This window comes from Astatotilapia calliptera, chromosome 8 (assembly GCF_900246225.1).
Source record: "Astatotilapia calliptera chromosome 8, fAstCal1.2, whole genome shotgun sequence".
Taxonomy (NCBI): domain Eukaryota; kingdom Metazoa; phylum Chordata; class Actinopteri; order Cichliformes; family Cichlidae; genus Astatotilapia; species Astatotilapia calliptera.
The window spans coordinates 3,589,021-3,603,241 of NC_039309.1; the positions used below are offsets into that span (position 1 = coordinate 3,589,021).

The window sequence follows — 14,221 nt, forward strand, 5'->3', positions numbered from 1 at the left end:
CTAAGAAATCTAGAAAGTGAGAAAATGAACATAGAGGAAAGAAATAAAACTGCAGAGACAGTAAGGTAGTCTCTGCGGTTTTAACAATTAGACACTGTGTAGGTACAAAAGGCAGATAAACAGGGAAATAAGACAACCATAGAGATGTTTTAAAAAACAGCTACACAAACCCAGAATAAAACTACATGGAGATGCCAACATCCATTGAGAGACTAAAACAAGGAGATAAAATATCTTCAAAAAGAGTCATAACAACTACAAACAGATGCTATAGAGGTTAAACAACAGTCAAACGGCCTTTATAGAGACAGAAAACAACTGAATTAGTAGAAAACAATAATAAAGTACCGCAAAACAGTCCCAAGAGACCAAAATGACACGAATGGTATACAAAACAATCACAAAGAGATAAATCGGATACAAATTGATGCGTCATTTTCATATGGACTAAACCACCCATCCAAACAGAAAACCATACGCAAAAATCTAAAAAGCAACAAAATCCCCACATCGAGACAGAATGACTACAGAGTGCAAGAAATGGCCACAAGATGCTGAAAAATAACAACAAAGGGACCTTAAAAGTGACAAAAGCTGTAGACAGACAAAGTGGCTACAAGCAGGAGGATTCATGTAATAACCTTCACATAAGTGACCACAAAGAGACAAAAAAAAACAATCATAAAGTGGCAAAACCAGCTACGGTGAGACAGAAGAAAAAACTATGAAGAGATGTCAACCAGACATAAAAGACACAATAGACAAAAGAGAAATTGATAAAAGGACCACAAGAAATGACACAAAGACTATAAAGCAACACAGGCAGTTAAAGTTACAGACAGGAAGTGACTAAAAAGAGGTGCTGGACAGCTACCAAAGACACAAATTTACAATGAAGAAAGACAGAGGGACTACAAAGAGATATACAGTGCAGACAAAGTGGCTACAAAAAGATAGAAAGCAACCAAAAATGCATAAAGAACAGCAAGAAAGTAGCTCAATGCATCCACAATGATAAGTCATATTACTTAAAAATGTTAGTGTTGCAAAAAGACACGAGGCTACAACATAAAGAAACAAAATGACAAACTTCAGCAGAGATGGAGGACCAGAAATGAAATGGTTCGACACCAGCTGATAGACTTCCTCTATCAGCTGTTTTAAGAAGTTTTATATGTGCTGCATAATGTAAAAGTTCCTGAGATAATAAACTCATTAACACTGAATAAATTCAAGCACAATGCAATAAGAATTTCCCCTTTATTTTACGAAAAGATAATAACGTTTGTGAGTGCATCATTACAAAAAGTTCTTTGCCAACATAAAAAGGTACATTCATGCACAGTCGTACTGTGGAGTGCAGCCGGCAGCAGACCTTCAGCGTAACCAAATAGCTGCTGCAGTAACCTGAGATAGCGGCGTTATCTAGCACCGCTCTGACACCTCATTGTTTTACTGTTGCAACACTGTTTGTCACTCCGTCTGCGGCTACATTCATACATCACAAATATACTGTTCAGTCACCACTGCATATGTGCCATGAGGTAAAATAACATTTAAATGTAAGAAAAGTGTACAATAAAAAAAACACACATATTAGGGTTGAGGTTTAGGTACATACAGGTGTCGCAGCTTTCCCGTGAAATTGTCATTACTCCACCGACTGTACAGCATCACTGCATATACATCTTCTTATTCAATTACATGAATAATTAGGTAAAATAAAATTACATATAACTGTAATGTGTAATGCCACCAACTAATATTTCTTACAGGCCCATAGATTTAAATTTTAAATTGATATGATAAGTCACCACTAGATGGTGCTGTTCAGGCATAAAAATGCTGTTTTCTGCTCAGGTTGATCTGGGGTGAAATATAAAGAAATAATGCACAACTTAGAGAACTGCTATTATTAAAAGCTCTGACATTTTATTAATACTGCACTAAATATTTTCTATATTTCTTTTTGCTTTTTGTATTTCGAGCAGCAAATTGCATTCAATTCACAAAGCTGTGGTCCTGATTTCAGACATATGGGCGATACTGAGCTTCACAGCTCAGTATCTTCAATGGCCTCTGGTTCATCCAGAGTATCCAAACGTCTCTTACAGGCATCCAACAGTTTTTTCCTGGGCCCTAGAGGGATGTGGATACTGGTGAGGTCTGTATCAGAGCATAGCAACAGAGCTTCCAAGTCGATCTTCTCCCTCCTGAATATGGGCATGAACTCACTGAGACTCTGAGAGGCCAGGAAAGTCTCCAGAGGATTGTTCTCTGGCTCCATGTCCTCATCCAGCCCAAGCTCAGTCTCCTCCCAGGGCAGCTCCTGCAGATTTCTTTCTTGCAGGCTCAAAGCGCTGCCAATACTATCCTCATCGAAGCTGGGCAAGTGTCGAGGCAGTTTTCCTCGCAGTCGGACGTTAGGCGCTCTCCCCACAGGTTCACTCCCTGCAACGCTTTCCTCTACCCCAATTCCAAACATGCCTCCGCTCATATAGTTCCTCCTGAAAACCATGGTCCCGAGCCCCGGTCGAGTGAACAGCGAGTCACGCCCGGAGTCTGCGCTGATCTCGGAATAAGCCGCCTCGTGGAGGCCTGGGTCACTCATGGCTCGGGAGATGGTGTCAGCATCGTCGTCAATGTCACGGGGAAACATATCACGGATGTTGAGCCGCGACCGCTCTCTGGGGTTGGTGTAGGTGCCCTGTTTGAGGAACATCACGTCATTGCCTAGCTGCAGGCCAGACAGCGAGCGCACGCTTTTCCTGCCATCTTCGTAGATCTTGAACGTACCGTCAACCTGCTTCTTTTTCTCGAGCTTCTTCTGTATCTTGGCCTTGCCCTTGGCTGTCGAATGCAGGGTGGCCTGAAAGGGACAAATCAGACACTGTGGATCACCCAGGGGTCTTTCAGATGATGTAAATAATTACTGTAAATGTCAAACTCAAACAGAGGCAAAGTCTTGCAACGTTTTCAAGTTTTTTACTACTCGTGTATCTGTATGTTCTCACTGTGGTCAATTATGGTCACCCACCCTCCCGCTGAAATCTCAGTCTTTACAATTGACTAGTCAATTGGGGAAAGTTAGCTTTAAAAGTTTTGTTTCTTCTGACAGGGGTTGCATTAAAGCACAGCAAAAGATAAATAAAGGTTGTTTTGAATTGGGATTCACGCAAAATTACTCTAGTAGAGTATAATAGTGAAAACATGGATCTGATAATAGATCTTCTTTTAAAAATAAAAAGCTTAACAGTGCCATTTGAGAAGCTAAGTATATTGTTTTCAAATGACTAAGACTAAAAGGTTTTGGGGGTTAAAAGGCTGACCATCAACTGCAACTGAGTCCAGGGACAGTTATTGATCTAAGGTAGAGCTTTAAATACTAGCTAAAATGTTCCCTGCTCAGTAAAGCAGAAGTTAATACTAAATCAGGGCTTTTGAACACAAAACCAACCACCTGCGAGTATGGCATGTTGGAGGTGACAGTGTTGAACTTGCGGCTCAGAGTGCTGCTGCTGGTGTAGCTAGAAAAGCTAATAGCGTCCAAGTTGTCTAAGGCCGCAGACTCCTTCATGAACTTCCTTGACATGCGTTCATGGTGTTTCTTCTGCAGCTTTGCGCACTCTTTGATCCGGCGCTCCGCGGCGCGAAACGCCCGATCCTTGAGCTTGCTGACCAGCTTTGGGTTGATGGTAATCTGCTTGGCGGCGATGGAGTCCAGGTAGCGAACGCAGTCCATGTGGCCCTTGGTGGCAGCCATGTCCAGCGGCGTGTGGTAGTCATTGTCGAGACACCACACGTTGGCACCGAAAGCCACCAGGAAGGACAGGCAGTTATGGTGGCCGTTGGCAGCTGCCAGGTGGAGCGGTGTGTTCCCCCAAATGTCGCATTTGTCCGGGTCACCTCTAGAAGTCAACAGAGGAGACGCCATGTTGAATTTATACACAAAGTTTACACACTTAGACTGCTTCTAACTTTATTTGGTGCCCACTCTAGAACAGGTTCCATCCATTTCCACCAAAGATGACCATATTACGGATATCACCTCTTTATGACATCATAAAGAGCCATGCGTAAAAAATATAGGCTGAAACCAAGTGTTTAAAGGAGTTTGACTACTCGCATACACCTGGTGGTTTTATGAGCATTCACCAATGTAACTGTGCATATGGAAGACACATATTTAAGTCTGTACCAGTATTTCGCTGGAAAACAGCTGTCATATAGATATTAGTGAAGCATCTGAAAAGCACAACTCTAATGTAGAGCAACAACAACAACAACTCCACCTCCTGCAGCTGCTGCAACGGTGACTCGTGTTAATCTGCTGTAAACTCTCCTCCTCTTCCTGTTTTCCCTCCTCCCACACGGCCGGGTCCTGATCAATAATTGAAGCGCAGCAGGTTAAACATGACAGAGGCGACTCTGCATTATTCATCTCCCACACCCAGACTCTTTTTTTCACAGACACCCAGCGACAGTGTTACCACGCACCACAGCAGGGTCACCACCTTTATTGGCACCAACCCTGATTTCAGTTCACGTCTGCGGTGCTGCACCCTGAGTGTGGACTTGAAATCACGTATATCTGAGACGAACCATGTGGGTGTTTATTTACCTGCCAGAAAGACCAATTACATAACAAAACTGAGAAATCTCTATGTCTGGACCATCACAGTCACTGCCTCACTGGTTTCCACATCCCGAAGTCAGGATTTAAAACACACATTTCTACTTTATCTGAGAATGTTTTAACTTGGTCTGAAAGGACAAGAAAAGACAATTCTGCTACACAAACTTTCCCTTGCTACAAAGTCTAAGGAAGTCCAGCAAATGCTGAAGTTACACCAGCACAGTTTCATTTTGAAACCATGTTTTTTATCAGGTTTAGACAGAAAAGACAACTATACTAAGGTAGAGTCATGTGGACTCCAGCCAGTCACATCATATGAGCAAGTGTCAGCACGATGGTGGAGGGGTGATGATTTGAGCTGGTTTGTACCTGGGCACCTCACAGTGCCTGAATCGGCCATTAGCTCCTATCTATACCAACGTATTGTAGAGTCAAATGTGAGTCCATCTATCCAACAGCTAAATCTTGACCCACACCGGGTCATGCAACAAGACCAACCCAAGCACAGCAGCAAGTTACAGCAGAATCACTAAAAAAAGAAACGAATGGAGATGCTGCAAAGTCCAGACCTTAACCCCACTGAATGCTGTGGCAGGACCTTAAAAGAGCTGTGCATAAATGAGTGTCTGCATACATCAATGTACTGAAGCAACATTGAAAACAAGCACAGGTCAGGTCAGGGTGCCGGTTTTAGCTCATAGTTGAGAAAGTTGACTGCTGCTGCTCCACGTCTTCTCCTTCTCCCGGCTTTTGTCTCCATCTTCACTTAATAATTATCTATCACAGGTGAAAGGTGTGGGCCAGAATTCCTCCACAGCAATATCAGAGACTGATAAAGGGTGACGGGGTCAGTCATTTGAGAGAAGCTTAGAGTACAGCTGATACTCCTCTTCATCAAAATGAGCCACTTGAGGAATCTGACAGGGATGCTTCCTGGGTGAGGAGTTCTGGGTATGTCCTACTGGGACAGGGGTTTAGCCTGCAAATGCTGGAGAGATTATATTCCTTGGCTTGTCTTTTGAAGCAAGCAGTCACAAGTATCAGAAAAGCATAATAGAAAAACCACCCATATGGGAAAATCCCTTAAAGAAGAGTCAGGTTTCATCTCCAAACAGGTACCACTAGTTCAGAACGTAGAACCCATTCACATTTTGGCAGTTAATATAACATGTTTTGTCTTCTTGGTGTCATTTGTCATTGGTGCTCTCACACAGCAGCAGTAATACTGGGAACTGAACAATAAGTGTCCCATTTTACAGACAATGACAACTCATGACAATCATTATGGACATTCAGAAGACTCTTTGTTCAGGATTTGGGGCGTGCTGACACCAGCTGCTCTCTGGCAGAAAGCATCATGCCCTTCCTGTGTTTTAAAAGCACTTGAGAACAACATGCAGCAACACCATATATGAGCGGGCAGAGGGAGGTAAGGGGTCTTCACCCCTTCTCTAGTCGCCATAGGAGCGGGGAGCTGGGAGGGCAAGTTGGCCGTCTGGTCAGTCTGGGATGCAGGGCCTCCCTGCTGCTGCAGGACTGGGGGGTGGTCTGCTTGTCTCCACCTCAGGGAAAAGGGTAACAGGGTCCAGGGAACCTGGACCCGGGGTATAGAGTGTGTTTGTCCATCTGTGTTTGTCTCCACGTTGGGCGAGTGCCCTGTATTTGTATATGTGTGCATGAGGGTGAGAATGCATGTTTGTGTCTGTGTGTCAGGTCTTAAACTCCACCTCTCTGGGAACATCTCTGTCTCCCCTCACCACACTCCCTGCCGGTGACTGAGGCCCTCAACTGGCGGTGCGTTGGTGGTTTTCGGTGTCCGGGGCTGGGCCCTTAGATATGTACCGTCTCATTCCCGGTGGCTTCTTGGCAGGACCTGGCGCTCGTGCCTCGGCCGGGCCCCTTCCGGGGGTGGGGGACCTCGCACCTTGGGCCTCTGGGCCAAGGGCTTGGTCCGTTCTGGCGTGGCTGGCTGCTGGCTTCTGCACCGTGGCTGCTGGGTAACCCCACATCTGGGGTTCTCCTCAGCTCTTCCCAGGAGGGTGGTGCAGTTGCCCCTCCGATGGTCTTCCTTGTGCACTCATTTAAAGCAACATAGGCACTTACTTTTGCACTTATTGTCTATAAATGTATTTTCATTTTACAGGTCACCAGAACACAAAACTATATTTACATTTGCCCAAAAAGAACGGCTCTAAAAAGCCCTTTTCAACAATGGCAAGTTGACTTCCACCATTACTTAAACGACTGATTTAAATTCTTCATATGCAATGTCTGAAAATCATCACAACCTGCTTAGTGTTTGTCTTAAAGGATTTAAAGGACTCTGAGAGGATGAGGAAAAGCATTTTGTGCTGAACTATTCAGTGTCTGTGTCTGCTGAACAACAGGCTCTACACTTCATCTGCTAACACCATCCTGACAGTAAGGTAAGCCAGTGGCAGCATCCGCAAAAACAGAGACAGGAAACTGGCAAGAACTGAGAGAAGGCCAGTGAAGTGATGGTCATTGGAAGAAAGCTCTATGTCAGGGTGCAGAGACCTAAGACTGAGAGGATGGTTCACCTTACAGCTGCACAACAGCCCAAAGCAAACAGATGAGACAACACTGGAGCAGTTCCAGGACAAGTCTCTAAATATCCACACTTCAATCCCACAAACCTCTGTGGAGAGACCTGAACGTGGCACTTCACAGATGCTTCTCATCCATTCTAAGCTTTGACTGATCGGTAAGGAATAAAAGAAGAAAGCGCCCAAATCCGTGTGCAAACCTGCAGTGGCCCAAGAACCAGAAGCGCATTCCAAAGGGGCTTTGACATAGTACTGAATACGTAGTGCTAAAAGTGCTAAAGTAGTAGCACTAAAGTGCACTAAAGTAGTGCTAAAGCAGAGAGAGATCCAAGTTAAAAAATACAGTATCATTATCATTTATCAAGTGTAAATATAAAGTGAACAAATTTCTCTTTATTTGTGTAAAATGGCAATGGCAACAAAATAAAGTAAAAAAATTAATAAAAGCCAAAAGACAATATAACCAAACATAAATCTGGACTTTCTACAGAAGATATTCTTTTCAGTTCTTTGATTCTAATGTCTGATTTACTGAAGAGTCTCTTGGTCTCCAAAGACTAGTCTCAGTCTTTACATATAAAGAAATACATGGAATTAAAAATGTTCCTATCTCAGGTATTCCTGGCCAATAAACATAAATGAACCTAGAACTCTCAAAGGGGCCCCCATGAGCCCAGGCTTCGTGAGTGAAAGTCCTGTATGTGATTTATGTTATAACCATCTACATGTTTTTTGTTTCTTTATAGAAATGTGTTGCATTTTACAATCAGGAAGAGAGTCCTTGTTCCCTCCCTGATTTCTTCATTTTTTGCATTCCTGAAAAGCTATTTAAACCTACCTGGCCTAATGTGAAAAAGTAATTGCTCCCCAATTCTAATAACTGCTTGTTCCACCCTTGACAGCAAGAAGTGCAATATACTGGTAATGAGTCTTTCTCATTGTCTTTCATGGCCCACTCTTCTTTTCAGGATTGTTTTAATTAAGTCACATTTGATGGATTTCCTGCATGAACGGTCCGTTTGAGGTTATACCAAAGCCTCTCAATCAGATTTAAGTCTGGACGTTGACCAGGTCGCTCCAAAACCTTCATTTTTTTAGACATTCAGAGCTGCCTGTGCTGGTATGTTTTGGATCAGATTTAGATCCCCAAAAGTCTTGAGGGTATTTTTTTTATTGGCTTTTGGGTTCTTTCTTTGAAGCAGTGGTTTTCTCCTTGGAACTCTCCCATGGAGGCCACTTGTGCCCACTCTCTTTCTTATGAAGTCTGACCTTAACTGAGGTGAGTGGAGCCTGCAGTTGTTCAGATGTTGTTCTGGGTTCTTTTTTGACCTCCTGGATGAGTCGTCGATGTGTTCTTGGAGTAATTGTGGTAAAACAACTACTCCTGGGAAGGTTCACCACTCAGATTTTGTCCATTTGTGAATAAGGGCTCACATTGTGAAAGCTTTGGCTATGTCCAAAGAAATGGCTTTGTAACCCTTTAAGCCTGGGCATAGCAATGAAACTGAACTCAGCTTTCAAAAAAAGTAGTTAATCACAGTCAACTCATGATTTAAGAAGAGGGACAATTACTTTTTCACACAGCCCAACATAGGTTTGGATAACTTTTTTCCCCTTAATAAATAAAATCATTATTTAAAAACTACATGTTGTGTTTACTCATGTTATTAAAATGTGTTTGTTTGGAACATTTAAATCTGAAATGATGAAATGATGCAAAAACTCACATCTAGGCTTAAATGCTGTTTTAGCTTGAATAGCACAAACTGGGCCAGTCAGGGCAGTGCAGTCAGGTCTGCATCTGTAATCGGAGCCATATTTGTTCTTTAAATAATGATTTTGCCCACTTTTAGGTACAGTTCTTTTGTAAGCTCAGTGTCAGTGGGGTTGATGAGTGTAGATTTATGACTGTTCCTGTTCCTGCTTCTTAAACTGCCCTCTTGTTGTCTTCAGTGTCGTTCTTGTTGTAATGCCCGCTCTGCTGCTCAGCTTTCTTGTCTCTGCTTCGCATGCACTCGATCCATCACTCTGACCTTTGCAGTACCCTGCACTTCACTGCACGCTTTATAAAGCTGCCGCCAGCTGCATGACACAGTGCACCTAGCCCTGCTGTTAATATGCTCCTTCTTAGAGAGCAGGAAGCAAACACGCTGCTTTGTTTGGGCCCTAAAGCCTCCGCACGGTGCTCTCGGATAGTCTACCTTACTCTATCTGTAACTTATCTGCCCTGAATATAGCCTTACTCCTAAAACCTGTTTGTGATTGTCTCCCTTTTCTCCAAGCTTCCGGTCAGTTTCAGTAACTGAGCTGTGTAAAAATGGCTTGTGTATAATGGCTCAATCAGATTTAAGGCTCTGTTGTGTCACAGATCAGCCCAAGCTTCATCTGTCAGATTTAATATATAGCCAGCACACACAAGTGACCTTTGTATGCAATTAGGCTGTTTATATGTACAGCCTCCATCTCTTGAAGTGCTGATTAGATTAGTGATGGGGGTTGGAGCAGTTTTATTTTCTCAGTTAAACACAAACTAAAGAACGTTCTACGCGGTTAGATATTTTTGTAAACTGTACAGAAACGAATTCCATTTTGTCCAGTATAATACAGAAATAACTTTAGATTACACTGGAGTTTTGTGGACGGTTGCAGCACTCTTGTGTATATATTGAATCCACAGTCACTGTCTTTAATAAAGGTAGAAATCTGGCTGGAATCCACACCTGGAGACCAAGAAGTGATCAGGTAAGGTTTGTTATCTTGTCAAATGAGCAACCCATTTTTAAATATTCACTACCTCAGATTTGGGACTATGTCTCCTTCAACTGTTCATATTGTTCTTACAGTAATTTATAGTAATTTCTTACTTTCAGCCACTAGACTGTGGTGTTTTACAGTGAACCTTGGCTAACAGACTTGAAGCAGTAAGATTTACTGCTGACGCCATTAGGTAATCATTAGCTATTATTAATATCTAACTGTCTTCCGCAGTGTTTTTTTTTTCCTGTTTTCCTACCCTCACTCCCAAACGGTCGCCCCTCCCTGAGCCTGCTTCTGCCGGTTTCTTCCTGTTAAAAGGGAGTTTTCCCTTCCCACTGTCGCCAAAGAGCTTGCTCGTAGGGGGTCAAATAATTCTATAGTTTTCACCTTGTTTTGATTTGGCGCTAAATAAATAAAAAAGAGTTGAATCAAATTGAAGCCCATGGGTAAGTTACATAATGGCCAGAATGAGGATGGAAAATTGTTCATTTAAGATAGACAGATGAATGATTAGCTGCTGTGCTTCAGCATCAACTCATTGCCATGAGGTAATTAAAATACAAGAAAGAAAAACATACAATATCCTATAATATTTTGAATTTTATTGAAGTATAAAAATCATATGAAGTAGATATATATCCATCCACCCATCCATTATTTTAAGTGGTTTTTAATATTTTAATTGTGTCGGGTTTTTTTGTATTATTTAATAATTTTAATACTGTGAATCACAATTAAAAATCTTAAATGTATGACCTCCATATTTCCAAAATACATTAACTAATCTATCTATCTATCTATCTATCTATCTATCTATCTATCTATCTATCTATCTATCTATCTATTATTTTTAGACAACTTTTTGAGTACTTTTCTCTATTTTGGTGCTTGTGGTTCTGAACTCACCCTCTGCTCACGATGAGCCGGAGCGCCTCCAGGTTGCCGTGGTAAGCGGCCCATAAGGTCGGTGTCATCCCATCCTCGTCCGGGGCGTTCAGATCCTTCCGTGTGGCCTCCTTTAGCACGTCCAGGAAGCCGTCCCGGGCCGCCCGGTGATACCGGTCGTTCATGGCGACACCTCGGCTCAGTCCCAGTCCGGTTCCATGGAAGCCTGGATGTGGAGGTAACTGTCACTCCGGGAGTCCGGACGGCCTGCAGCGGGACGTAGCGGCGGACTGACTGGTTGCTGGGAGACGAACACCAGGCGTGCTGGTTGTCAAGCGGGGGGCGTGGCCCAGACGATCCTACACACCGCCTTTCCTCATTGCTCATTACGAGCACAGAATTACTTAAAACTGAAATCTGCGAGAAAATAGTTGCCCCAGAGACGTGGCTTTGGGGCAATTATCAGCAATTTATTTATTTTTGATCGAATTTTGAATACATTTTTTTTTTGCCCTTTCAGCTCATTCATCATCCCCCATTCTTAAAATATTTCTCCATATTAAATATTTTTTATTCTTTTATTTATTTAGAGATCATAAAAGTAATGTATTATTTCTTTAATGTGAAATAACAACAATAACTATATATCAGTATTTCAAAAATAATTATTGATACATTAATAAATAATTCAAATGGATTTTACAAAAAAACATAAGCTCTCAATAAAAGCTAATTTAAAAAACCAATTTAAAATTTAAATTTAGAAAATTACTTTCAAACTCAAAATGGCCATCCCTCCCCTCGGTTTTGGGATTAGCTTCTCCATTTAGCACTTCCTTGACTATGGTCCTTCGAGAAAAACTAACGCAAATTAGCCACGGTGTGTGATGGAAGGAGCTCTCTGATTGGTTACAGAGACTCAGGCTGACTACCTGGGTTTTGTTAAGGTGCTTTTTTTGTACCGATAACTTTGTATTGCTAAACATATATAAAGGGCATTCAGTCTCGGCTTTTACACTCTGAACAACATGGAGATAAGAAGTATATGACGGGACTGCAGAGAAATGGAGAGCCGAAGCTCCGAGTGTTGAAGAAGGTAACATGCTAACATGGCTAACACTAGCATCACCTTAGCTAATGAAAATATTACGTCCCAGCAGTTCTAGATAGGTACGTTTTTAGTAAGCTAATATGCTCTTCAGAAATAAAGCTTGACACCGTTCAGAGCAAGCGCTGAGCCCTGTTACATTTATACACATATATATAGAGCAATGGCGGCAACCTACAGCCTTTAAACTCGTGATTAAAATGCTGTCTGCCCAGATGTTACCACACACCTTTCTGGTAGTTAAAGTTAATAGAACTAAAACATCTGCCAAGGCAAAGAGTAGAGATGACACGCTGCTGAATTAAGTTCATTTGTTTTAATTAGACGAGTGCACACATTCATTCTAAACTGGACATAGATGATCATCAAGAGCCACGTTCACCTAATCCCAGCCTCTCTGACACAGTATGTCAAATATTCGCATTGAATATTCAGTATATTGCAATGACTAACTGCACCTACAGTACCTATATGCAGTCAAAAATACACATGGGCAAACGTAGTTATTAATAAAATATATTTGTATTGAAAACCAAGGCTGAAATTGATTCAGTCTATTAATTTTCTCTGTATGCTCTGTAGGGACTGTCCCAATAAAGGCCCTGAATGTTGAGATCAATACAATAAATGATGTGGAAATAATTTTCACAGAGGTCATAAAGTTAGTAAATCCCTGCTGATATTTTGGCTGATGTTTACATTTTCAATTGATTTGTGTTTGTAGGTTTGCTTGTTCTTGACAACTTGGACTCCTCTGGGTGATAAGGACACACCTGCATCTGTTCCATATCATGTTCATGGAGGATGTTATGGCTTTGACAGCACTTGGTGTTAGCTTTTTGGCATCTGGCACCCACACTGGAAAACCTGCAACCTGGACTTCATGCAGGAGAGACCGCCTCAGTCATGTTCGACTCTGCGTCCTCTGCTTTACCTCCGAATGTCTTTCTGCTTTAACGCACAATTAAAAATCATTCAAAAATGATAACTTATTTCATGAGTTATATTTCAGAGGAGTAAAGGTTTTTACATAAATGAATGATTGTTTTCTTATTTTTTTTCTTTTTTTCCATTTTGCATTAGATCATACATGTGCAGATCGACCGATCACTAGTCATACTGAATTTTAATGTACAGAGCAGGTGAATGTGACTACTAAACTTTAGTTATATTCAGCAGACATCAAAGAACACCGCTGTCAAGCTTAACTGGCATTTCTTTTCAGCTTATGTTCTCAAACTCCCAAGAATAATGCCTGTCTGAATAATAATTTCTGTGATGATTGGTAGATAGTTTACAGTGTTTGTTTTTCTGCTTGCTAAGGCTGAAAATAATGTGAGAGAAATAAAAAGAAAATCAAAAAATGTCTTATTGAAATGATTAATTTCCAGGTAACAATATGCCCAAAAGTTCAGTTCCTCTGGACATTTTGTCAATGGGAGAGATCACTCATCAAAGAAGAGTGATCAAATGTTTCTACCAATGATAACCATTGACTCCAGTAGAATTAAATCAGCTATTTAAGATTTTAAAAAGAGCTGTTAGATGCTGAAATGCTGCCTAAAGCTGTGGGAAAGTTAAGATTCTTGCAATATATGTGAAAATCACCGCTTTGACTGGTTACAGATCCTCCTAACAGCTAAACCGCGTTTGCTGTTTGTATTTTTAATTTCTGCTACTTGAGATTAGTTGGACCTTGTAAGTATAAGAGCTCAGGATCATCTTTGAGCACAAAGACGTGGTCTCATACGAGGACAATGGGTTTATTTTACAGCATAGTGCAAAGCTGCCATATTGTAATATCCCCATATGATGACACATGGTCTCAGACAAATCATACATGATCCAGCATTTTACAAAGAATGCAAACTTTCTTCCTGTGTGCTGGTTGACCCTGCAAATCTTTACAGCACTCGTGTTACCAAACTTTTGATGACTGGTGTGCACTTCCTGCTTCGAAAGTGTAAATTTTTTATATTCATCAAGATATCTGATTTTGAAGAGGCTGGAAATGTTACACTTGTGTCATCTCTGCTCTTTGCATTGTCAGAGGGTTAATATGATCTAATGAGCTAACAGGAAAGGGACACGCAGTGAGGAAATGGATTTGCAGATGAGGAGTGGACTCACCATTTTTATGTCACAAATAAATCTTTGATTTTTAAATCCATTTACTTATTTCTCTTTTTTAAATTGGTTTTTTTAAAGATCTTGAAGTTCTGTTTCTTTTAATGCTTTATGGAATTAGGTTTTTGTGGAGAGTTTAAT

The 14,221-nt window shown here is 41.4% G+C and overlaps 1 protein-coding gene and 1 long non-coding RNA gene across 4 annotated transcripts; one reads left to right on the top strand and one right to left on the bottom strand.

Annotated features, from left to right (window-relative positions):
- Positions 1-1,246: 1,246 nt before the first annotated feature.
- ush1gb (Usher syndrome 1Gb (autosomal recessive)) lies at positions 1,247-11,277 on the bottom strand. 3 transcript variants are annotated; one of them, XM_026177928.1, is made up of 3 exons: positions 10,867-11,102; positions 3,461-3,908; positions 1,247-2,869 (listed from the first exon to the last, which is right to left on the bottom strand). In XM_026177928.1, the coding sequence occupies exons 1-3, from the start codon at positions 11,028-11,030 to the stop codon at positions 2,054-2,056; spliced, it is 1,428 nt and encodes a 475-aa protein (XP_026033713.1). In that variant the 5' UTR covers positions 11,031-11,102; the 3' UTR covers positions 1,247-2,053. The 3 variants fall into 3 exon arrangements, with proteins under 3 accessions (XP_026033713.1, XP_026033712.1, XP_026033714.1); XM_026177927.1 differs by having other exon boundaries at positions 3,458-3,908; XM_026177929.1 differs by lacking the exon at positions 3,461-3,908 and having other exon boundaries at positions 10,867-11,277.
- Positions 11,278-11,660: 383 nt separating this feature from the next.
- Positions 11,661-12,992, top strand: LOC113027896 (uncharacterized). Its single transcript, XR_003273162.1, has 2 exons — positions 11,661-11,941; positions 12,678-12,992. It is a non-coding gene; the product is annotated as an uncharacterized LOC113027896 (long non-coding RNA).
- Positions 12,993-14,221: the final 1,229 nt, after the last annotated feature.